We start from the raw sequence: 26,996 nt of genomic DNA on the forward strand, positions 1-26,996 counted from the left end.
CCAGGCCCACAGGCCAGCGTTGCCCGACCCTGCTCTGAAATGCCACACCATGCGTCACTTGGTGATACTGGACTAAAAGTATTCCAGAGAATACAGTTTGACATGCTACATGCACATTTTAGAACAGAACATGAAAAATCAAGTGCGGTTAGTATTTTAAAAGCATAAACATATGTTATATGTAAAACGAAGGAGAAGTTTGGTCACAGAGAATTGTAACATTGGTCAAAGACTTTCACGGACTTATAACATAGCTAGAGGTTAGTTTTAGGAAATCAACTAAAAATGAGTAACTACCATCTTGGTTACATTTAGCCAAATACTCAAAACAGCTATCTCTATTCACAAAGACAGATTTTTTTTTTTTCTTTTGGCACCAGATAAGTGATTATTCAAAGCTAAAATTATTTTGTGCCATATAATGACATAAATGATGGTATCACTCCATTTAATCTCTCTCTGGTGTAGGAGTATAATAATTATAAAGAAAACTAGAATAATCAACATTGGTTTCAAAGAAAATACTTAAAGATTTCCGTAAGTAGATAAAGGACTTCCTGTATAAAATCTGCACATAAAAATCTATAAGAGTTAGCCCTAAAGATGTGACTAATACTAAACGTAGTAGGGCAAGAAATGTTTTAAACTACTTAACATGTTATTTTTAAGTTAATTGATAATTAAGCTTGCAGAGTTAAACTTAACTCAACACATCATACTGTCCACCCACTGAGTTGACTGGGAGAGTAATTTTCTTATGGTTCAGAACTTTAAATGTCTTCAGTTAGAAAAGACTTCAAAACCATTATTAAGTGCTATTTTTATCACTGATAAATTCATGTGGTAGTAAAATCAGATTTCTGGTGTCAAGGGTGGTTATTTCAGTGGGATGAATGGCATTAATTATTTCCCAGCAATCTGGGTGAATATAAGTGAACAGAATGAAAACCAGGAACCGTTAAAATAGAATAATAAGTGACAGTTCCTGCGGTCCCCACTGGCACAGCGGCTAATGTGTATGGTGGAGAGTTACCACCAGACAAGTGCTGATTAGAGGGGTTTGGTTAGGCTGGGGGTGAGCCCTCCCCACTACACAAAAATAGAAATAATGAATCCGTAGGCAGTGCTGAATTTTATTTCTCTTATAAACCTGAGGTCAAATGTAACATATCAACAAAATATATGCTTAAAGCTTAGAAAGTGCCAAATATTACTGTCAGGAATACATCAAGCTGCAGAGAAAAATCACTACTGCCTCATTATTCAAAAGACTGTGGAAAAACACCTTTAAAAAATTTCTTCCTGGTCATGACTAGGGACATAACAGACAGGAAAAAAAGGTCAGAAATGAGTATATCCTACTGCCAAGAAGTGATGCCAGAAGGTGTCCCAAGTAAGTGTCAACAATTACATGTAGTACTCAAAAAAATTCTGAAACATATGATCTTTCATATAAACTGGTTATTTTGATAGCTTCACTTTCATGGAGCAGGTTCCATCCAAACTATCCCATTTCTTAGAGAGTTGTCTTCTAAAATGTGATTGCACATCCAGAGACTATGTGTCCATGAAAACAGAGAAGACTCATCATTGCATTTACAAACCAATCTATGTACCACCACTAACAATTTTCTAGAGGTATCTGAGTAATGTCAACCTCTCCAACTCAACTCCAAATGGGATTTGCAACGCTGCCGGTTTTCTCAATGGAAAAGCATTGGCTTCTCTAAACTATATAAGAATGGGTGTCAATAAATCAAGTTAAGCTCCAGTGAATGGATCGTGCATTTGAAAAGTCAGGGAATGATAACAGAATATCGAGATGCTAAACAATAAAATTCTGTTATCACTGCAACTTACATCCTTTCTAAACTTCAACCTGAATACAGACAATGATGGGACACAACGAAATATTAAACAATTCATCTTTTTGATGAATCTCTGACAGAAGAAAAATACTTCTAAAAAAAAAAAGGTTCACGTGTGTGATTCTTACTGGTTAGTTGTAGCCAGCACTGCTGAAATAATCACACAGGCAAAACATCCCCATTTAACTGGCTGGAGAATGTTCTGAATCCCACACGGAGCTGACAGCAGGTGCAGCCACAGGCTCAGGTGGCAAAGGCAGCCACCTTCCTGAGCGGGATGAAGAATCACCATGGGCTTCACACCCCCAACTCCCCATCTGGTCAGAAACCACCACCCTAGGAGAACTAAGATAAACAGTGAAGGTGCATTTCCTGGGTCCTCCAGTGGGGCGTGGCCTAGAGAGTGCTGGGTGTTTCAGAGTAGAGTCCATATGTAGGGGGCTGCAAGGGTTCTGTCCCAGGACAGCTTACGACGAGGGAGAGGAACACAATGATCTCTCAAAGCAGCCAGCACGGGCCGGCACAGCTCCCTCTGTCCCAACGGCACAGGTCAGAGGGTCAAGGAGAGACGCAGCTCCCCTATGAGTCCAAGGTCAGAGCAAGCCAGAGGGCTCCCAGACACCAGGGGGGAAGCAGGCTGAACGCATCAGTGAGCCGTGAAAGGTAGGTTCTAGATTGGCCAGTCTTCACTTTTGTGGATCTGAAAGGATTCGGAACTCACAAGCTGCTAAAGACATATAAATTATCACACACCAAAAGCCAACTCAGTCCTTTGCTTCTTGATCATCACTTTCCTATTTGAAAAGGATTTCCACCACAGAGGACAATCACATCCACAAAACTGGCTGTAGACACAGTACCACGCTGTGCACACCACAACAGTGATCACAAACTTCAAGATGTCAAACAGATTCCAGATGGTGTAAAATGTGTTCCCTTCAAGAAAGGGCTATATATATATATTTTTTTTTTTAATTATTTATTTATTTATTTTTGGGTGTGTTGGGTCTTCGTTTATGTGCGAGGGCTTTCTCTAGTTACGGCGAGCAGGGGCCACTCTTCATCGCGGTGCGCGGGCCTCTCACTGTCGCGGCCTCTCTTGTTGCGGAGCACAAGCTCCAGACGCGCAGGCTCAGTAGTTGTGGCTCATGGGCCTAGTTGCTCCGTGGCATGTGGGATCCTCCCAGACCAGGGCTCGAATCCGTGTCCCCTGCACCGGCAGGCAGACTCTCAACCACTGCGCCACCAGGGAAGCCCCGGCTATATACTATTAATAGTGTTTGATGCATGTTTCAATAGCAAATCAGAAATTCTGATTCTGGAAAACTTCAATTGCTACAAGACTATATGCATGAGATACATGTCCCTAGAGTTATTTCCCCCCTTTTTTCCCTCTCTTGGCAATTACTAGGCTTAACATAAATTCTTCATCAATCCCAACATGCCAAAGGGAGGCCACATTTCCAAGATGCTCTAAGAAGAATGTTATTCACTTAACAACACTAGTCAAAGTATTCAGACTCCGTTTCTCTTGATGATCATTACATAATTCCTAGTTCTTACAGCTGGCACGTCAGACTTCTGACTCTGCCTCAGCACCCAGGTCTCTCTCTAGGTGATATTTCCGGAAGTTTGTCTTTCTGGGAATCCAGGAGATGAAGGCCCGTGGGGAGGGAAACGCCGCCAGCTGCATGGCGACAGCAGTGGGAGGTGTAACGGGGAGAGTGTAAAGCTGTTTTTTCCCCAGCGATGTTGCCATAGTTTATAAATCATTTTGCCCTGGGGCTTTCCACCTACTCAAAGAGCAAGTTTCAGAGCCTGGGTGAAAAGCAGCTATCGTGTTAAAACAAAGACACTTCTCAGTTTTAAAGGTCAGATTAGATTTTTATTTGGGTTCCCACCAAAACGACAGGCTTGACAGTCAGGATCTGTCAAGGAGAAACTCTTTTCTAAATTATTTTAACATATCAAGGAACAACACATATAGGTCCCAGAACATCACCCCTAGGGTAGAGGAGATGCCCCTCCACCGACCACGGCTGGGCCAAGCGTTTGCAGCCCTAGGACAGGAGGAGGAAAGGGGCAGTGAAGGGGACGTTGGGAGCCCGCCTCTTGGAGCCCTGAGGACGAAGGACGGAGCCAGGAAATCCCTGCGCTGCGCGCACCGGCCCCAAGGTGCACTGGGGTGGGCGGTGGTGAGCTTTAGGAGGACATTCTTTAGCAAGGACACAGAAAGGAGACTTTCTGCAGCCGTACCCTCTCCAGGCAGCCAGTGGCCACTCTTAGATGAGCTGAGGGAAGAGAGAAAGTCTGAGAGACTGAGCATTTTACCTAAAGAGCCAAGCAACCACAACCCAAAATGGATAATGTGAATTAAGGCAATGGATCAGGGTTACGAAACGGAACTAAAATTGAGGGACACCCACCTGCCCCTAAGAGAGCTGGGAAAGCTGCATTTCCTTCCCCATATGGGCCGAGTGTGTGGTCTGAACTCAATCTCTGCCCCACAGGCATGAGGTGACAACAGGCTGAAGAAACTGGAAGTCGGCCAGCGCTGCTGTCTCCACTCGGCCCAATTCTGTTTATTCGAAGCCTAGTGGGGACAGGAAATTGACCGAGCAAACCAGGACAAGGAAGGCAAACGCTTCTTCCCAGCTCTGACCAGCCGCCGATGCACATGGCGACTGACCAAGAAAACCACGTCTATTATTGATAGAGGACACTCAGAATTTGAGAGATGTACAGACTTTTAAAAAATGTCCTGGGGGGCTTCCTTGGTAGCGCAGTGGTTGAGAATCTGCCTGCCAATGCAGGGGACACGGGTTCGAGCCCTGGTCTGGGAGGATCCCACATGCCACGGGGCAACTAGGCCCGTGAGACACAACTACTGAGCCTGCGCGTCTGGAGCCTGTGCTCCGCAACAAGAGAGGCCGTGATAGTGAGAGGCCCGCGCACCGCGATGAAGAGTGGCCCCTGCTCGCCGCAACTAGAGAAAGCCCTCGCACAGAAACGAAGACCCAACACAGCCAAAAATTTTTTTAAAATGTTACATTAAAATATTATTTAAAAAAAAAAATGTCCTGGGGACTTCCCTAGTGGTCCAGTGGCTAAGACTCCGTGCTCCCAGTGCAGGGGGCCCGGGTTCGATCCCTAGCCGGGGAACTAGATCCCGCATGCATGCCACAACTAAGAGTCCACATGCCACAAGGAAGATCCCGCACGCTGCAACTACAGATCCGGCACACCCAAATAAATATTGAAAAAAATGTCCTGGTGGGTCTTTCACAGAAAGAAGGACTCAGAAAACAACTTAAGGAGGTAACTTTAGCCACTGAAGAAACAAAATAAATTATTTCTAGTCAAGAAGAGAATATATCAAAAATAAACACTGAAGGAATAATACAAGAGCAAAATCCCACATTCAAGTGGGATCTGATGGGAACATGGGAAGCAATTCCTCTCCTCTTGCACAGGAAGAAAAAAAGACTACAGCACTTCAACGATCTTAGTTTTATCAAAAATGTAGTAGTGTTCTTCTGCATAATGCATCTGCTTAAAAGGAAGTTCCCTAACTTTTCTGGAGCTTTAGGTTCCAGATATATTACATACATATTTCCTACCAGATTCAGTGAAATAAAGTGTTCGAGAAATAAGCAATCTTGTTCTGCCCCCTTGAGAAGCAACAGAAAGGCTCTAACAGAGAAGTCAAACAGTGGGAGACCCCACCAAACACAGGGCCCCGAGCCACAGCCCCATAACCGCTCCCCAGGTGGCTTGGTTCAAGGGCTGAAGTGATGCCAATAGCAGGCTCCCGTTTCTCGTTTACCAGTACGGTGGGACAGCGCCGCAGTTACTCAGGAATTGTAAACTGCAGAATAGTATCTGCAGTTGGTGCGTCAGATGGTACAGTGGCTCGCTTCGTACTTTATCACTTCTCGTCTGAAGACACCATCTGACAACGTGTGGGACTCTGTTAAGGTTTGCATCTCTGTCCTCCCAGAGAGTCTGGGGCTGGGTATCAAATTTAACTGGTAAAAAACAGGCGCTGATGAAGGCTCTTTCAAGGGGATTGCCAGCCCCTAAAATGCTACTGGTTCGCAACTGTTCTTGCTTAGTATCTGCAGGTGTGTGTTTCGCAACTGTTCTTGCTTAGTATCTGCAGGTGTGTGTGTGTGTGTATATGTGTGTGTGTGTAAGAATACTTCTACATATGTGTCCCTCGATGGTTTCTGTGGAGACATGTAAAACATGAAAAGCGGATGAGAGATACAGTCGTGCAATCACCACCATATCACACCGTGAAGCACCATCTCCCCTAAGTTTCTCAATCTCCCTGCTTCTGATGGCTGAGTGGCAGCCTCTATATCTGATCTGATGATACGAGTGATATTATCAGCACATTCCATCCTTTAAACATTACTTTTCCCTTCCCGTGGGGTTGGCAGTCGCTCTGAAGTGGGTCAGCTGTATGGTTTCGATGATGCCAGAGAAACCGTTTTGGAAACGTCATTGGCTGGACCTCCCCTGTCACTGAATTAAACTAGAGGCTTTGGGTTTCTGCTCTTCCCCCCTGTAGCAGGGTACATTCACCTTTCCCTAATCTGTCTCTTTTTCCCCCTCTTTGTAGCTCAGTCTTATCCCAAGGCATAATACTCTATTTTTCTACAGTTATAAAATTTGGGAGAGTTGACACCTCCAATTAAAAGATGCTTTTAATGTCAAGTTCTGAGGCAGGAGAGTGATAAAAGCAGCCACAGAGGAGATGGGGATCAATAATAACCTTATTACACATGATCTCTGCTTGGTCCAGATGGGCAGAGACTCCATCAATTATGAAGTGTGATTTCTCTCTTCCCTGCGTTAAGCAGTGACCAGACAAAATACAGGATCCCACACCAACAACATACAGCAGAGCACTCTTGATGTGCATGCCGAGTGCCAACATATCTGTGTAAGAAAAAAACCCTTCGTTTCTCATATTATATTTAAAGGACCTTGTTTTATTTAAGAATATTTAAAGCCATGAGGTAGAAGGGACTATTCAGTAACTTACATAAAAATATTCACAGCAAGCAAATAACATGCTCCTAGACAAAGCATCTTGTTCCTTTTTTTTTTTTAAACACTAAAAAATACTGTTCTCTACTGGATAAACGGATTCCTCAGAGAGTGCTGTCTTAATTCAGTGTGGAGGCAATTAAAATCAAGATTTTTGTGAAGCTGTAAAAGATGGAAACAAATTAATTTCAGATCGGCTGCTCGAGAGTCCGCCACTGTGTATGTGAACAGTCATGCTGTCTGTGACAGAGCTGGGCATCCTTTCTTTCCTTTTTCCTCTTCTCTCCTTTTCATCCCTGTGACTTCATCGTCAATTTACTTACAATGACTGAAGCATATTCATAGTGCAGAAAAATTGTAGCAAAACCAAGGAAAAAGACTTTTTTTCTTTAAAAAATGTTTATGTGATAAGGACACTTAACATGAGATCTACCCCTCTTAACAAATGCTTACCTGTACAATGCATTACTGTTGACTAGAGGTACAAGGTGCTACTGTACACAGGTCTTTAGAACTCCTCCATCTCACTTAACTGAAACTTCATGCCTGTTGATTAATAACGTCCTATCTCCCCCTCTCCCAGGCCCTGGTAACTACCAGTCTAGTCTTTGATTTTATGAATCTGACTATTTTAGATACCTCATTTAAGTGGAATCCCGCAGGGCTTGTCTTTCTGTGTCTGGCTTCTTTCACCAAGAATACTGCCCTCAAAGTCCAATGAAAAAATTTTAAAGAGAACTTTCTTTTTATGTAACACTTCACAAAATATTTAAACTTTCAGTGTTTTCTCTCAGTCGAGGAACAATGTTGACATCTTGGTCTCTATTTGTTAGCATAGATCTCATAACATTTTAAAAAATTTAAGCGTAAAGCAGACGGTAAATCTGAAACTAATAAGCAAAGATAGCTGGAGAGCTGAATCATTACTTTCATCGACATTAAAAAGGGTGGTAAAAACCACTTTAGTATAAAAAGATGATGGATGGGGTTTCCCTGGTGGCGCAGTGGTTGAGAATCCGCCTGCCAATGCAGGGGACACGGGTTCGAGCCCTGGTCTGGGAAGATCCCACGTGCCGCGGAACAACTAGGCCCGTGAGCCACAACTACTGAGCCTGTGCGTCTGGAGCCTGTGCTCCGCACCAGGAGAGGCCGCGACAGTGAAAGGCCCGCGCACCGCGATGAAGAGTGGCCCCCGCTCACCGCAACTGGAGAAAGTCCTTGCACAGAGACTAAGACCCAACACAGCCAAAAAAATAAATAAATAAAAATTACATTAAAAATAAATAAATAAATAAAACATGCCTCATTTAAAAAAAAAAAAAGAATTTGTTTATTAAAAAAAAAAAAGATGATGGATGACGGGAGAGGGGAGACGTGGTCCTGAACCCTCCCGGCAGACCATCCCAGGAGCACTGTGTGTTACGGAGGGGGGACCCACTCACTCGCCAGAATCTCTTACTCAGGTTACGTAATCCTTATCTTCTCCAAACCAGCCTTTAAACACATGAGAGAATGAGCTCAACTGTGATATCTGATTCTCAGCAGTGGACGCATTCAAGTTCACTGACACACACTTTTAAGTAAAACACTTAAATTTTCTGTTTTCTGAAGTAATAATACAAAAGATATATTCAGGTACTTATAATCAGATTCCACTGAGTGGAACTTAATCTGTTGAATACAGTCTTCCTTATTTTAAGCTCATCAGATCTGCCTTTTGACATACGCCAAAGTATGCAAGACGAATTCTTCTCCACCTTCATGGGGGAGCAAGAATCAGAAATACGGTACCTGGGACTTCAAGAGCCCCACGTGAACAACGTCAGATCATGATTATTGGCGCTATCTGGGCTTTATGGGCAGATTCATCAGTCATCTACACACCACACATGGCTCATCTTCCTGCTCTGGACTGCAGGGCAAAAACCGGACAAAGAGACTAGTCATGCTCTAAACCTGCCATTAGAACCATTAATGGTTCTGCCATTAATTTGATGCACTACTGGGTTTCCACTTTCTCATCTGCAAAATAAAGACGCTCAGCAGGCGGCCTCTGAGTTCTCTTTCACCCCTACCCTCCCACAGTCCATAATCTTAATTCTGAGCATGGCCCTTTGCTGCTCAAAAATGTGCAAGAACTCCCACGGTCCACGCTTGAATTTCCTAGAACACGTGCTTCCTATTTCTGAGGGTGTTTCACCCTGTGAACTCAGCCTGCAACCGTCTCCTTTTCTTCACCTGCTGAAATCTGAGTCGTTCTTAAGGGTCAGAGGCCAGTGTTTCCTTGAAGTCTCCCTAATTCCTAAACTTGAAACTGACCGTTCTCTCCCATGAACATCCAAATAATCTGTTTACATATTTTAACACATCTATCTATCATCTATCCTCTCACTATCTCTGGATACGTTTCATCTCTTCCACTAAACTGTGAACTCCTCCAGGGAAGAAAAGCCTCCCTCGTGTGACCACACAGTCACCCTGACTCTCCAGACCAGTCCCTCCCTATTTCTCCCCCATCTGCCTGATCTAAGAAGGTGTCTGTGTTTTACTTCCTCTGCTCCCGAGTGGCTTTGACACCCGCCTTCCTGAGCAACGTCCCAGCCTCAAACCTCACCACTTCCGGGATCCAAGGAGGGACCACAAATAGGGCAAAAAACCACAGTTTGGGCCACTCTGAAGACCTGTTTGTTGGTGGGATCACAAGGGCCATTAGGACAATCTAGGGGCCGTGGGCAGGGTGACCACACAACTAATTACCTAAACAGGGACACTTTTAAGGGTTAAAGGGAGAACTATTAATAATTATGCTGGGACAACAGGTGTACAAGCAGGGTCTGTCCCAGGCAAATGGGGCTGCAGGCCACCCTGAGCGTGGGCCCTCTTTCCTAGCCTCCACACCGGCTTACATGGTGCCCACATTTCCACAATCAGCTCCTTCCCTGCACTCTCCTTTTTCACAAAGACACTGACATATTTCAGCTACAACTCGTTTATTAGTAAGAGTTTAGACAGAAAAATAGTCACAATCTTCACAGCATAAATACATATCTGCACATTCTTAGGAGACACCGCAGTCCTCACTGGAGGGCAACTTCAGCAGTGCAGACTCGCAGTAACACAGGACTTTGTGGGGAGGGGTGGATTTCTCAAACTACGCTTACTTTTCATTTGGAGTCTTCAAACTATAAATGGGAAGTCAACGAAATGAAATAAGATCTTATTTCTAAGGCTAATTTTGGGTTAAGCTCAATATAACAAACATTACAAAAATAAAGGCTATCCAAGACCTTATGACATTTCCCATCAGTATTTCATCTATTCTTTAGCTAGCTTTAATAAATTAATTGTCAGAAGGTGAGAAATAATTAAGTCACTAATAAATGGACTATAAAATATTACAAGAGCTATAATATTGCCATAGCAATATGACAATCTTTAAAAGGCAAATTATAAAAATTTGAATTTAATTTTAAGTACTTTATAGCTTAGTTTATCAGGTGGAATGAAAAGGAGAACAAATCAATAAAGCTAGGGGTATAACGCAGCCCAGCTATGTCAATGAGACATTATGTAAGACTAATTTCACAACTTTAAAAATGTCAGCAAGCCAACTGTCTTATCATTTCTACAACAACACAATTATAAAGTTGTATGTAGATAAGAGTTACATAGTAAATGTTATCATCTGCCAGCCCAGGGAGAGGAAGGGGCGGGGGAAGTGATACGGTGGGCACTGTATCCACCCAGCACTCCCGCTCTGGGCTCAGCCTGGACAAGCGCCTGGGTACCAACCCTTCCAGTTAACACCTCCCTGGGGCACCACATCCCACTCTCAGGAAGGTCCTGTTAAAAAGGTTACCATGAAGAAATGTCACTGCGTGACCAGTAACACACCTGAGCCGGTAAGTCATCTTAGATGTTGGTCAATGACGTGGGTCTGCAAAATGTCTAACGATTTTATTTGTGGCTTAAGTTTAAAAAGCATTTACAAATATCAGCTACTTCTTTGGGCTTCTTCTCATAAAACTAACTAGGTAGCCTGAGGCACAGCATGCAAGAGCTCTTCAGACTTTTCCATTTTACCTCTTTTTCCTATCTTTCCATCTTTTCCCCCCAAAGGAATCTCAGCATAAGCTTCTTTGTTTTGTTCCCCAGCTGCCATCCTAGCAGATTGGACGGCTCCCTAAGGACAGGGACCCCTTATGCTCATGCCTGTGGCCCCTCCAGCACCCAGCACAGTGCTCCCCCCACCCATGTTTACAGACACATTTGCCCCTGGCCGTCCTTCTTTCTGAAGGGTGACCGCCACTCCCTGCAGTTTGCCTGCAGTGTCCAGTGTTCGGTCCTTATTTATCTTACATCACCGTGAACTCTAAGCTGGAAAGAGCAGGGAATACCTGTAGCACCTGCTACAATGTGTGGTTATTGCACTGGAACTTAGGAAAAAGATCAAATACCACTTTTTCTTAAGGTAATGAACTGATAAGCTGTTTAAAATACTGCACTCTTATTATTGGTGGGAATGTAAATTAGTATAGCTACTAGGGAAAACAGCATGGAAGATCCTCAAAGAATTAAAAACAGAACTACCATATGATCCAGCAATTCCACTTTTCGGAATATATCCGAAGGTAATAAAAACACTGACTCAAAAAGATACATGCACCCCCATATTCATAGCAGCATTATTTACAATAGCCAAGATATGGAAACAACTTAAATGTCTATGGATAGATAAAGAAGTTGTGAGATATACATATATATATTAAAATATGAGGAGATCCTACCATTTGCTACAACACAGATGAACCTTGAAGGTATTATGCTAAGTGAAATGAGTCAGAGAAAGACAAATACTGTATGACCCACTTATATGTGGAAAGTAAAACAAAACAAAACAAAAACAAAAAACCAAACTCATAGAAAAAGAGATCAGATTTGTGGTTACCAGAGGTGAAGGGTGCAGACAGTGAGAACTGAAGGAAGATGGTCAAAGGTAGACATTTCCAGTTATAAGATAAATAAGTCCTAGGAATGTAATATATACCATGATGACTGATACACAGGAAATTTAAGAAAATAAATCCTAAGAGCTCTTATCACAAGAAATTGTTTTTTCCTTTCCTCTCTTCTTCCTTCTTTTTATATGAGAAGATGGATGTCAGCTGAACCCACTGTGGTAATCATTTCACAATATGCGTAAATCAAACCATCATGCTGTACGCCTTAAACTTATACATGAGTGTCAATTATTTCTCAATAAAACTGGGGGAAAGAGAGCAAAAGAAAAAAAAATGTTGCATGTTTCTGACTTGGACTTCCAGATCTTATGCACCCAAAGATTTGGGTGAACAAGGCCAAGAAGTGAAGAAGATCAAGAGCAAAAATCCTTCCACACTTTTGTTTTTGGAAATAGTACCCCACGGTCAAGACAGTTTGTGAAATAGGGCGTACTATGTCCATCACCCTTTGGAAAGCCACTGCCAGCAAACAAAAGGCCCCACGCGGTCCCGCAGTGAAGACATCTGATTAATTTTGCTCAAACCAGTATTTCCCTAAATTATTTCAACATGGAACCCTTTCTCCCATGTGACACTTATTAATATCCTAAGAAACCAAGGTTCCTCAGCAGACACTGTGGTAAACGCTGACCTAAAGCATTTTTTTCTTTCCTGGAAATTGTATAAATCCCTCCGAATTGCAGCTTTCAGGTCAACTTACAGAATAGTAAAAAAAATATATTTCTGTAAGGTTTACAGTGCCACTCCTGATTTGTCTTAGACCACAGCAGGCTACCTGAGAAGCAGCCTTGAGTTTTGTGGTCGGAGCTCCTGCTTCTAGTGTGGAGGCGGTGGTGGGTAAGGCCTCTTACCTCTGAGCACCCGGGCGGTACAGGCTGACAGCCTCGCCCATCTGGGAGGGGAGTGTCCAGCACCACCCTTAACCCGGACCGCAGGGGAGGACCTGCGGCGCTCACCGGTGTTTTGACAACTTCAGCTACACCGCGAGCTTGAAACGGTACTGTTCACCCACTAACTCATCCCTCAGAGTTACGATAGATAAATCAAAAAGTACAGCGAGAGCAGGAAGAGATTAGGAAAACGCAAGATAGACCTTAAGTGCAAAAATGCAATATTCTAGGTGTCCTGCGGATTCCTCATTAACGCTAAGCTGATTACCAATCACAGGCGCCACAGAGCAGCTGCTATAAGGAAGGAAAACATTGCACAATATAGAGTCATGTAGTGGAAGCACCTGCTTCTGATGGTATTTTAAGTGTATTTTAGGGAAAAAACCTAAATTTCTCACCTTTACCAGTTTGAAAACAAAATAAAAATGAGTGACTCAATGGCTGATTGCAGGAAAAGGTTAAAAAAATTCCCTCCTATATATATGTGGAAAATAGCGTATGCTTTAGAAATCAATTCGGATACATTCTTGAAAAGCTGTCTGAATCCTGCTTTCTAAAATAGCAACAACAAAACACTAAAGTCTTTCAAATACAGCAACATCAGGGGGATAACTTTTCCAGCACAGGTAAAGGAAGCATGAACTAGGAAAGCACACCTCAGCAAGAGCTCCTAAGCATGTCGGGGTACTGTCCTAAGACACCTCTCTCCCCTGGGCTCCATAAAAGTGCAAAGAGCCACTCACCGTGTCGTAAGTTGTTACGATCTTCTTCAGAACCTCAGGCACGATTCCCTGCAACTCCATGGTGGGATACTGCTCGCTGAGATTCAGGACCACCAGGGGCATGTTATCAGGTCCCAGGAAGCGGGGAGACACCGCCAGCATGCACTGCATGAGGTTGGCTACGGAGGAGAGGCCACACAGCTCCTTGAAGGACACCACTGCATTCTGCTCAATGGAAAGAAGAAGGCGCTTTGTCATTCACCAGGGTTTTAATTTCTCATGGATGTTATACTCAATATACTTGGTTATCCTTGGACTGCCTGATACAACAGTTACTAGCAGTGTTATGACAGACATGGTTAATGATTATCTTATCCTGGGAAAAATGGCTACTTTCCAAAGTAAACATAGTTATAGATATTTGTAATACCAATTTATCAAAAGTATGGAAAAGGCAAATAAGTTAAATTCTTTCGAAGGGCAAAGCTGCTTTTCAGATCAAAGTTCACAGCAGTGCTAATGCTGATATGTAATTATGAGCAAACAAAAAAATGGCTTCTGCATTCAAAAAGGTAAAGATTCAGAAAAAAAAAAAAATCAGGCTTAAAATAAGCATCAAATATGCCAGCCATCCAAAAAAAAAAAAAAAAAAAGAGGAATATTTGCAAGACAGAAACTTGAGTCTCTCTCACCTGTTCATACCAGCTGGTTCCAAAGCTAAAGGAACTTGGAGGAGGCTGTGGTTTCCGTGGAGATGTGCCCGGCGGGAGACCTTCCTGCCCGGTACCACGGCCTTCCCTTCCCCTAGTCCCGTCTCCATGCTGCTTCTCCTTCTGCTCTCAATGCTCTTTTTCTCTAATCACCAGAGGTGCCATTAAAATTCCCATTAAAGGAAACCCTTCCATACTGTAGAAAGCCACGAGTCGGTGTTCTCTGAGCACTGTGTGCAAGGCATATGTAATATACGTGACCCCATCTGACCCTGTCAACCAGCCACGCTGGGCGCGAGGAGGCCGGCCTCAGCTGTGGCCCGTCTCTGTTGTTTGTCTGAGGTCACACAGCTGGCAGGTGAAGGGGTCAGGATTTTACCTGAAGTCTGCTGAGGATGAGGCCTCTGCTCTTAATCGCTGTGCTGCCAGAACAGGTACATTCCAATGGAAAACGGAGTCACCCCGGGCACACCTGGGTCCTGACCTGGGCTGAGCACGGCAGCCAGAGGGGAGGCATCTGGGCCCCCCAAGCCCTGTGCCTTCTGCTTTCAAACACCCCAGTCCTCGGAAAGGAGCAGCACATTGGTTTTACATTTAAACATTTTCTTTTTATTAATATTGCTTTAAATATGGGCATCAAGCTGTGTATCATTTTGTTCAAAATCACTTGGATGTTGACTGCTCATAACAATAAATCCTTACTGAGAGCTCTAAGGGGGGGCCCCCGGTCACACCCTCGCACTCCCCGGTTACTTCTTCTTCACCTGCCGTTGTCCTATTTGTTTATTATCTGCTGCCCACCCCCAACTAAAGTCTGCTGTTTCCTGCCGCATCGCTGGCCCGACCGCCCGTGTGTGGCAGGGGCATCACACAGCGCCGACTGCAATGTGGGTTCGGCACAGACACGCGGCCCTGGAAGGACGGCGCTCGGCTTCATGCGCACGACAGCTGCCGCAGGGCAGGGACGGACGTGCGGCCTGCTCAGAGCTGAGGTCCACCGACCATGGCACCCTCAGAGACAGGGAGACACCCTCCACATTTACTAGGAGGCAAGAAATAAAACAAAATGTCTCCATTGTGGGAAGGTCTTTTAATTTTACTTGCTGCTGGCATTCTGCTCATAATAGTTATAAAGATTATATATACATATACACACGTGTGTGTGTGTGTGTATATATATATATATATATATATGTATCTTTTTTTTATCGTTTTTAAACACACTGAGCGGTGATCCATCACACACTGGGATGGGCTGGGGCAGGTGCGTGTGTGAGGTGGCCCTCGCAGCCTCTTTCTGCATCACTGGTAGCCCCAGTATCCTGCTAGACACGTGGACAATCCTTAATTACATACCTAACCCTGACTGATTGCTTTTCGCCACTATGCGGTTCAGAGGTAATTATTATCTCAGACGTCTAATAAATACAGGTGTCACGTGTCTTTTACTTACACAGTTAGATAGCTGCGCTCCAGAGTCAAAAGCAGGCTCAATACATAAACCCGCGGGCTGCTTACAGGCTCACCATTCCCGCAGCATGACGGCCCCACAAGAAAGGACGGGAACGTGTCCCTCTAGTTTCATGGGCTTGACGTCAGTGTGTTCCAGCTAAGGAATATTCAGAAATACCAGAGATTCCCACGTGCGCTTTTAGAGAAGACGGGGGACTGCTCCCTGGTGATTAACAGGGACCAGGACGGGTGTGGACTCAGCAACAAGGCTGTCTCATTCCCATAGAGTGTGTTCAATACCCAGCTGCCGTTTTGGAAATTCACATGATAAAAAAAAAATTAGATCGGCGGTAAACATTCTTACAAGCGATGGGAATTTACAAAGTATTTAAGATCAGAGATACGACTGTTTAAAGAAACCCTCCAATAGACTCATACACCGCGCGCAGGCGCACACGAGCCCCCGCGCCGTACCTGCATGTTCTCTCTCAGGTCGGTGGCGTCCCGAATTGGGGGCTGGGCGTTCTTGAAGACCTCGTCCACAGTTTTAATCCACAGTGTTCTCAGGGACGCATACTCCCTGGACTTCTTCCCTTTCCTCACAGAGAGGCCCCTCTTGTGAGGCTTCCCGCCTCCTCTCCGGTTAGTGATGGCCACGTGCACGAACAGAGACGCGTGGGCGAGGACCTCGCCGGTGAGCGACTGCAGCGGCACGTGGCGGTAGCCCGTCTGCAGACACTCGAAGGGAATCGTGTACTGGCCGATGAACTCATCGCCGATGTAGTCGTCGTCCAGGACCACAAAGCGCACCATGGCCAGTTCGGGCAGGTTGATCTGGAACTCAAAGCTTTCGTCGAAGATGGGAGCGTCTCCGTTCTGGTGCACTGTTTTCGTCCTCTGTTCTGCGCAGTCAGCGGGGATCCCGTGGATCTCAACGTAGACGTAAGGGTCCACCACGTCGCCTTTAGCACCCGATCCTTTGGGTTTGGGGAAGTTCTGCCCGCTGATGATCTTGATGTGAAGGAGCTGGGGTGAGACTCCTGGGACGGAGTCTTTGGTGTTGGCGCTGAAGAAGGAGACCTCCTCCCTCATGATGGCCGGCCGCAGCACGTAGCCGCAGTTCCCGTTCTGCCTAAACCAGCCGATGTTCAGGTCCATCATCAGTCCCGGGGTCTGAAAGTTCATGGCCACGATCTGACAGCCACATTTCCAAAAATCTTGAGGGTTCATGTTGCTGGAGTCAATTCTCATGGGACTGGGGAAAACCCTGGCGAGAAAGCGCTTGTTGTAATTGACAAAGTCCCCTGCATTCTCGTTGGCGTATTTGCTGGCAAGCACTTCGTTGAATGAGCAGACTTCCCAGTACTTCTGAACCTGAAAGGACACCTGGAACTCTTTGAACTGCACCGACTTGCAGATGCTCACCAGCTCGGACAGCTCTTTGCAGAGCTGGAAGCGCTTGGCAGGCACGTGGTTGGGCTGATCTGCGTTCTCCTTGCCCATCCTCTGAGACATCTCTGCCCCTTCATCCTCGTCAGTAACATCGCCCTCTACTCCAGAGCAGTTGGAAGACAGCTTCTTTGCCTTAATGAGTATCTTCCCTTTCAGGACATCTGGGGATGGCAGGTAAGATTCCTCAGCACTGGGTGAGGTTGTGTAGAGCTTGTCTCCTAAAATTTTCTTCATGTGTTGAACCATGACCTTCTGTTGTTTAATAGAACAGTGATTTTCCAAACACAGGATGAGAGGGTACTCTGAAGCAAAGAATGCATACTTGTTAATAATATCAATGACGCTGCGGAAGACGATCTGCGAGGTCATGGTGTGGCCAGTGTAAATCACAGGTTCGTTATCTGGCCCATCCCATACATCCAATTCAACACTCCGGCAACCCATTTTTAGAGCTCGGATGTATCCTGTGATATCAGAGGGACCTCGGAACTGATCCTCTATTAAGTATGTATTATGAGATGAGTTTATAAAGTAATGAGACAAGGGTTGCTTCATGTCCTGACAGACCTTCTTATGCTCTGGATCAAATATATAACAGTCAGATGACACAAGGTAATTAGTGAACCCGTCTATGGAAAGCCAGCCCTTTTCCTGACCCTCTTTGGATGGCTCATATTTGTGAATAATTTCAAGGCTTATTTCCTCATTTATATGTGCCACACCCTGCTCTGCCTCAAGAAACATCATAAGGTCCTTGGTATCAAGGAATTCTTTATTGCTTGAGAACTGAACTAAAAGGAAATAAATTTCAGGTCTAGTACAAAGCTCATGGAAAACCTCAACAAATGCCTCCTTTGTGACTTCAGTACCAGCTTTGTCCTTGGACTTGTGCAGTTCTTTGAACTTAAGCTCAATTTTGCTCGTTTTTAAACCAGGATTGAGGTTTCTGATACACTGCACGGCATTGCACAGAGTTATATGTCCCAGGTTATCTACGTCAATTTCACTAAACATTTGTGAAACCCAAGAAGTCCTCATGTTGTCTTGGCTACTTTCTAACATATCAAGTGTATGTTTCCCGTAAGAAATTAGGTACCGCAGTCCCGTGACCCAGATGTTTGCAACATCTGCGGAGTTGGCAACCAAATCGAGTGACTCATAATTCTCTCCATAGATGACTGAAAATGCACAGTCTTCAGATATCTGGTCAGAAATGCCATTGCTGCGGAATATGTCTGTATTTTTTCCCGTTCTCACTTCCTTGATGGATTTAATATCAATCTTGGCTTTCTCAGAATCCTTCTTGGATGGTTCCCACCTCAGGCTCTGCATGTCAGCGTCCAGTAAAAAATACCTGTGGTAAATTCTAGAGTTGGAGCGAACCTTTTTGAGTTCCGAACCCTCCACCATGGAATTGATACAATCACTTGCACTGCTAATCTTTTTCTCCGTGGGCATACTGCTGAAGGAGACCGTCTTTTTCCGCTCTCTTTTCTGTTTTGTACCATCCTAGGAGAAAAAAAATCATAGTGTATTAGGATAACACAAACATAGGTTTCTATGTTCAAGACTAGGAATAAAAATTTAATTTCCTTGGGAAAACATCATACTCTTAGGATTTCCAATTGTATGTTCTATAATGAATGATACTCATTCACTTCTAAAGCTTAGAAGTGGCCTTGGCATTTACAGCCTAATACAGACAGGTAAAAAAAAAAAAAAAAAATCATTATTGAATTATTGCAACCCATGAGGATCAAGAAACCCAATTCCAGTAATACATAATAAAAGCTCGCATAGAGAATTGGCCACACAATTTGCAGGGCCCAGGGGAAAGTGAAAATGCAGGGGAAAATGAACAACCTCGTTCAGAAATTAAGAATTTTAAGAAGGCCATGGAAGAGCATTAAGCCAACTACACAGCCTTCCTGAGTATGGGGCCTGTACAGTGCACCGGTAATACACCCACGAGGCAGGCCCTGCTGGATATACACCTCCTACACCAGTGTTTCCCGAAAGGTTGTCACTAAACCACTTTCCTCAGAATCCCCTGGGTTACCTGGGTAAAATGCAGATTCCTAGGCTCATGGGATCAGCTCTCCAGGAGGTGGTACCCGGGAATTTACATTTTAGGCAGCACTCTAGGTGATGGGAATGTACAATAAAGTTTAAAACCACTCTCTAACCACTTGGACTCACTAAGCTGTCTGGACTATTTCTGGAAACTAAGTATGAACCATTAAATTATGTGTTACGTGAGTAGAAACTGAAATTCCAGCGGCAATTCTTGGCTCTTCAGAGCCTCGTATTAGATTAGTCACGGTCCTAAACACTTCAAATAGATATGGTTTTACTTCTGTCGTTGTATTAAGTCTGGGTGGGAGGCCCAGATTTCAGCTAGAGGTGCTTCTAAAATTCTGGAGTTGGATTTATTAAAGCCTGCTCCCATGCACCAGGTGAATGTTTAGAACAAGTCACCTAAGTCCTTCCAATGTTAACAGACTAGTAACACTACCAAGTGAAAAACTTCAGGCAACATCTATTTCTACAGCAGTCTGCATCACCAATAATGCACTCCTCAACTTTCCTGCATGATGTAGCAGGTGCTCACCTCAAGGAGCTGATGCCACATCTATGTGTGCATTTAAGTTCTTTCCCTGTATAGATGCCTTTATTATTATTATTATTTTAAATTGCTCAAATGGCCTCACAGCATCTTTCACAATTTTAACCTAAAACTCGACATTGCCTTTCAGGAGGCATATGAAATTTGTGATAAATTTTCAGTAAGTCATTATATTCATAAATAAGAAATAGAGATGGAGGTTGGTTTTATATGACTTTCATGCAATAAAGAAAAGAGCATGCAAAGTATTGTACAAAGGCATTCTAACTTTCCTGCTCTGAGAGAATCTTTTTTTTTTTTTTCTGGCCGTGTCACGCAGCATGTGGGGTCTTAGTTCCCTGACCAGGGATCAAACCCGCACCCCCTGCAGTGGAAGCGTGGAGTCTTAACCACTGGACCGCCAGGGAAGTCCCCAAGAGAATCTATTTTGAATAAAGCCTCTACATTTAAAAAAGTGATTATGCTATTCTCTGCATCTGAAATTTAAAACTACTTTTACTTTTTGACTACCTATACTTCCAAAAGCAATTTGCAGAAGGCAATTAAGCTTAAACTTTAAATCATACAGGTATCATTTCCCTCAAAGTTTCAAAATGAACCAAAGAGGCTTTTGTGATCTGAATGCCAACATGAAACATAAAAGCCACAAGGCAGAGTATTTCTTTATAATTGTATCCTCCAAGCAATAAAGTGCAAAAGACATTAAAGCTGTGGTAATCGTATCTATAAGATACATTGTATTGAATACTACAGCTGTTCCAATCCCTAAAACTTAGATTGTATTCTGTCTATTCAAGCAAGTTGGCATGAAATTAAATTTGTAATCAGCCATGTATAAGGGTATGAAACATATGCATGAATTTCCTATTTTTCAGAATGAGGGTTGTCTTTACCTTTAAAATACATATTTACCTTTAACAAAGACAACATACTAATTAAGTGAGGGAATTTTATAATTTTTATAAATTATATCTCAAAGCTGCCACTAGTAAAAGGAATCACAAAGATAAATGGAGATGCCTATCCATTTATTCATTGAAATATATATACAGCATTTTCTCAACAGTGTAATCTTTTATTCTGTCATTCTCAACATATTGATTAATACTGGACTACCACTTCAGCACATGGAGGCCTGAATGAAAAGGTCTGTCTCTCCTTCCCTGCTAGCAGAAAAAGCTATGAGAAAACATCAAAAGAGAAGCGTGCTTGCTTGGAGACCAACAGAGCAGGCGGGAGCTGGCCCTCATCACTGGATGGAAGCAACAGGTGGATGTGAAGGCAAGCTGGTCCCCCACAGCCCAGAGGAGAGGAAGAGGAAGGCAGAGGGAGGGAGAACTGGGCTTCCTCAGCAGGAGACCCAGGCCCCCAACCTGCCTGGCTTTGTCCCAGAATCTTTATCCCATCCTACATATTTCCACCTAGCCTTCGCTTTTTAGCCCAGCAGTGAGCACGTACTCGCGTAAGCTAAGCAGCCCGTCGGCAGCAGAGTTGGAATCTATTTTCTATGTTGCGTCTTAATGTTAGTTAGTTTAAATTTAAAATTAAAAAGTGATCAAACTATATGTGCTGCACATACAGTTTTTTTTTTTACTAAAGGAAAACTAAATATGTATAACTTACATGCACTAATCACCTAAAACCAGAAGAAAAAAACGTAAGTTTCTGCTTAGATGGAGATGCCTCCAAATACTTTTTTTTTTTAATGAAAGCTTCTTTATTTATTTATTTATTTTTGGCTGTGTTGGGTCTTCGTTTCTGTGCGAGGGCTTTCTCTAGTTGTGGCAAGCGGGGGCCACTCTTCATCGCGGTGCGCGGGCCTCTCACTGTCGCGGCCTCTCCTGTAGCAGAGCACAGGCTCCAGACGCACAGGCTCAGTAGTTGTGGCTCACGGGCCCAGTTGCTCCGCGGCATGTGGGATCTTCCCAGACCAGGGCTCGAACCCGTGTCCCCTGCATTGGCAGGCGGATTCTCAACCACTGTGCCACCAAGGAAGCCCCCTCCAAATACTTTTTAAAATGGTACAGATGATGTTTCAGAACTGGCTCTTAATGTTGTAAGTACTCATCACCTAAAGCTTCCGAGTGGTGGAAACCACAACATGTAGATAAACTTGGTCCACTGGTGCATTTCTGCTGCGCTATCAGCACTTCTTAATACCAAGAGAAGAAACACAAAAGTTACGTCCAGCAGCTTCCAAAAGAACCCACCTCCATATCAACCCTGAAATTCTGAATTCTAGGTAAAGCATCATAAAATTTTGAACGGGACAGAAGCTTAAAGATTCATTTATATGTTTAACCAACGCTTATTTACAGAATAACATTTTTGTATCAGGAATATTGTGAAAGCAATGACCTAGCAAGAGGCTAAGCGAGCTTTTCTGCATCACAGCAAACTCAGGAAGAACAAAAATGTTTATAGAACTTATATTTAACGATAAAAACAGAAGTAGCCACATTGAACCCAATGGAAAAACATACCTATTTCTAACAAGACTGCCTACTTTATTTAACAGAAGTTTGTCACTACCTTTTGGCCTTTAAAATGACCATCTGGGGTATTTCAGAGGTAGCAGTTCATAAATGGGCGTGAGCAATTTCATAAATTCTCATCCTGAAATGAGGTGGCAAATAGGTGGGCCTCACTTCTTTGCCAGCAACAAGGTGCTTGGGTCTGATGCAACTACCGTAGCACCTTCTAGAGAAGAGGAAACCCGTCTGAGGAGTCGGAGTCTGGTCTCAAGGCCCAGGAGTTGATGTCCTGCTGGGACAGCATGGCCTGCTGGGTCCTACTGCATTCCTCTTGTATTTCTAAACTGATTTGTTTCCATTTTCTGTTTGACTGTTTCTCAATATATACCACGAGAAAATGACGAATCAACCTCCAGATTCAATACGCTGGCAGAAACTGACACGGTGCCCTAACAAAGGGGATGGAGCCTGAAGACAGAGCAGCCCTTTATCCTTCTGGTTTGTTTTGAGTCCAGTTATTTACTCTGATGTATAAGTAACATTAAAGAAGAGTATGAGATCTTTATGTTTATTGAAGGGAGTCTGGGATGAAAGAGAGTTTGGAAACACTGGTTAAAGAAATTTCTATCCTTATAAAGCAATTATACTCCAATAAAGATGTTAAAAAATAAAAAAAAATTTCTATCCTTAACAAAACAAAAAACCCCAGAAACAACTTGAGGCCCATTAAACAAGCACAGCAAGGCCTGACCTTTCTTCAGCTCAGTAACAATAGCTCTGAGTTGAAGGAATAAGTCATGCCGGGGTACATCAGGGTTACCTTGCAAGGTTTTTTCATACATCTTTAAAGCTTTGATGTGTTCTCCAAGATGAGCAAAAAGGAAAAAAGAAGAAGAAAAAAAAAAGGATCTGGAGCAAAAACAGTCACTCTGAAGGTCATTTTATAAAATCAGATGAATTGAAAAAGAATAAAATAACTTGAAGAAAAGCTAGGTATGGTCAAAAGCTGCTTCCCCCTCACATGGAAGGGCCCTTTACTGCAAGTAACAGAAAGCTGCTTGGCCTGAGTATGCTCTCCTCACGGATCTGCTAATGGCTTGGGAACCTATGGGTGACTGGACGGTCCCAAATGTGGGCAAGTCCAGTTCAGATGACAGCTTAGGATGCAGAAAGCCAAGAGAGAACATCACTCCCACTTCACAAGAAAAAGCCAGACTATCAATAAAATCACAACTTTTCTTATACCCATCAGAGAACTGTGATCACAAGGGAACTGAATTCCAAGGAGTGAAAAACCCCTCCAAGGAGAGAGAAGACACAGACACTGTTTCACAGTTTGTAGAGCACGGGAGGAAGAGTCCACCATGGAAGCACATAAAAGAAATCAGTTAAGGGACTTCCCTGGCGGTCCAGCGGTTAAGACTCTGTGCTCCCAGTGCAGGGGGCCCCGGTTCGATCCCTGGTTGGGGGACTAAGATCCCACATACCACAACTACTGAGCTTGCACACCACAATGAAGAGGCTGTGTGCCACGACGAAGACCCAATGCAGCCACAAAAAATAGATAAATAAATAAATAAATAAATTTTTAAAAAGGAAATCAGTTAAAATTTTAAGGAAATCCTAAAGGCCAAGTGTGGACTACTATATCAGCTTGGAGCAACTGGGTACCCCAGACACAGGGAGAGTTTGTACTCACATGAAAGCCTTCACAGGTTGCTCCTGAGAAAGACTGGGGCCAGAGCAGGAGAGAGCCCCTCTCCAGGACACAGGCATGCAGCAGGTGATGGGGACACCATGAAACTCTGCTACTTCCCCGACCCTCCTCTCAGACGAAGCAAAAGCCTTAAGCCACTGGGGGAATGGCAGCAAGCCCGCTTTCTCCCTGGGCTACTGGGGAATGGGTAGAAGAAAAATCCATCTCCTTCCGCAGCCAAGCAAAGATCTACTGGCCCTTGGACTCAGGAGCCTGTACCAATAAAGCAGAACTCTACTACCACCAGGAGAGGGGAAGAAACTCACCACAGATATAGGCAGAGTCTGGCTGCCTTGGGGAGCAGGCCAGGAATGCCCAGAAGGTCCCACCCTTGAGGCCCAGGTGCACAGGGCTGCCTAAGATTGAAACTAGACCAGGAGGACTAAGAAATCCCCGGCTCCAGCCGACGCTGGGCACCGCGGAGCAGGCAGTGTACCACGGAGGAGGCATAAGACCGTGGAAAGAGAGCCCTTTCTGACACAGGCCTTTGCAGATGAAAGCAGATGGCAGAGCAGGAACCATGAGTAAACCCTCCAGGACCCCAGTCCCCACCTAGACACACGGTTATGGTGGCCCACAGGTAGAGGAATTTGAAGCCAGCAGTACACTGAAGGTAACAATGGCAACTCAAAACATAAACCCAGATCAATTATTGACTAGATTGACTCAACTTCCCCAAACATTAATGACCTAGAAGAAGAAGAGGCATGTTCATTTCTGAGCATAAATATTATTTACCGCAGTCTCTATTAAGCATGATGTTTAGCACTCAATAAAAATTACAGCGTGCGTGCACACACACACACACACACACACGTACACAAAATGTAAGGGAAAAACCCACTGTCAAGAGACAAAGCAATCAACAGAGCCAGACTCAGAGGTGACCTAGACCTATCACACAGGAACTTTAAAACAACTATTATTAATATACAAAATAATCTGGGGGTGGGAGTAGACAATATTCATGATCAAATGGGCTATTTCAGCAGAAAGATGGAAATTATAAAAAAAGACTCCAATGGAAATGCTATTTAAAAACCCCAACTATCAGAAGTGGTGAATTCCTTTGATAGGCTTATAAGCAGACTGAACATAGCCAAGGAAAGATTCAGTGAACTTGAAGAGGTGTCAATAAAAATTATCCAAACTAAAACACAAAAAGATTTAAAAAGTGAAACAACATAAAACAGTGCATCCCAGAGCGGCTGTAGAACATATGTGAAAATTGAGTCCCAGCAGGGTAAGAAAGAGAGAATATGGCAGAAGAAGAAATAATGTCCTAGAATTTTCCCAAGTTAGATCCAAGAAACTCAAGCACAATCACACACACACACACACTCACACACACTCCTAGACCTATATTATCATAGTCAAATTGCTGAAAAAATAAATACAAAGAGAAAAGCTTTAAGGTATCCAGAGTAAAAAAGAAAGTGAGATACAGAGGAATGTAGGTAAGAACTACAGTTCAGATGGATTACAGGTGATCTACTTACATCTAACCACAGGATGTCTACTTGACCCAGCTTAATAGTTTAATGGGAAAAGTGATTCTCTTTTAAAGGACTGTATTCCCTAAATTTCCCTCTGCTTCCCCAGACGAAGGTGTCCCTAATGTAGATGTAGGTCTTTAAGGGGTCACAGGTGAGTTTCAGAGTCTCCATAAAACTGTGATTGGATTCTGAAAGTAATTTGTAAACCCATTCTACGAAGTTTAGAATCTTGGCTTTATTAACATAAATTTTAGAAGGCAAAGAAAAAGGTTTATCATTTCCTAAGAATGTCAGCCTTAAGTGTTAAAGGCAAAGGATAAATGTTTTACAGGGTTGTAAAGGAAATTTTAAGGCTATCCAAAAGAGAAATGACAAACTGAGAGAGGGGAAAGAGAAAACGACATCATTTATGGATATATAATGGAATTTTGCTAATAAAAACAGCAAAATCAATCAATCACAGAAAGAGCTCTTATTTATAACTGTGAAATGGTTTTCTTTATTCCAAAGTAGAACAAAATAATCCAGCAGTTCATAAACTTTCTAGTTTAAGAATCACCCGTGGAAATGCTATGGGCCACAAGATGTAAGCTAGTATTGCATGTTCTCTATGCCTCAGTTTTCCCACCTATAAAATAGAGATCAAAAAAATACCCACACCCCCCATATGTTATTTATAGTCCCTGCTTCATAGGGTTGTTATAATGATAAGAATGAGTTCATATTGGGAAAGTGCTCTAAATGCTGCCTGAAGTTTTATACACCCTACATTAGACACTTTTCAGTAAATACATTTCAGACTGAAATGATTTCTTCATGAAAGAAGAATAAAAAGAAACACTGTCATAAATGTGTAGATGCAATACTCTGATCACTTAGGATTTGTGGAAAGTTAGCCCCATCCCAGAAGAAACAGAATGAACATCACTCTCTTTGGGTCTTTTTTAACTGGGGCCACTACTTAATGCTACCACAGAACTTTTGAGCATGACCAAACGTATGTGATGCCCAAGATACCTTGAGAACCTGTCAAAAATAGCCAGATGCCCTCTCAAAATAAAGCTTCAGAAGGCTGCATCCCCATGTCGAGAAAGAACAAAGAAGTAAACCATTTCTTAAAGTCATTTGTTAATTTTAAATCCCATCAATTTAGTGACAATTACAATTTAACTCATGTATAAGTATTCACATATAAAAAATTTTGAGGCAATGATCCCCATAATAGTTTTCTCTAAAAAATAACCAAATGACTACCCAGGGTACTCTCTGATCAGAATTATTCAGATGATTCCTTCTACTTCATGCTCCCATATTATTTCCTACAGTGTTCAAAACAATTGCATGTAAAGAAAACAAATTTCCAGTTCCTGTAAAATGAAGTTTTCAAGGTCAGGTTAAAGCTTCCAAGTCACTCGATGTATTGGGTTACACCTGTCTTTAAAACACTGGGGTCTTTAATTATAAAATCAGA

At 43.3% G+C, this 26,996-nt stretch overlaps 1 protein-coding gene across 1 annotated transcript in view; it reads right to left on the bottom strand.

Annotated features, from left to right (window-relative positions):
• Nucleotides 1-26,996, bottom strand: part of PLCL2 (phospholipase C like 2) — a 191,041-nt gene that overhangs the window by 63,253 nt on the left and 100,792 nt on the right. Inside the window, exons 2-3 of the mRNA XM_036849869.1 lie at nt 16,196-18,682; nt 13,581-13,784 (exon numbers count right to left, since the gene is read on the bottom strand). Of these exons, the coding sequence (XP_036705764.1) occupies nt 13,581-13,784; nt 16,196-18,682 (2,691 nt within the window). The remainder of the gene's footprint in view (nt 1-13,580; nt 13,785-16,195; nt 18,683-26,996) is intronic.

This window comes from Balaenoptera musculus, chromosome 4, assembly GCF_009873245.2.
Source record: "Balaenoptera musculus isolate JJ_BM4_2016_0621 chromosome 4, mBalMus1.pri.v3, whole genome shotgun sequence".
Lineage (NCBI taxonomy): Eukaryota > Metazoa > Chordata > Mammalia > Artiodactyla > Balaenopteridae > Balaenoptera > Balaenoptera musculus.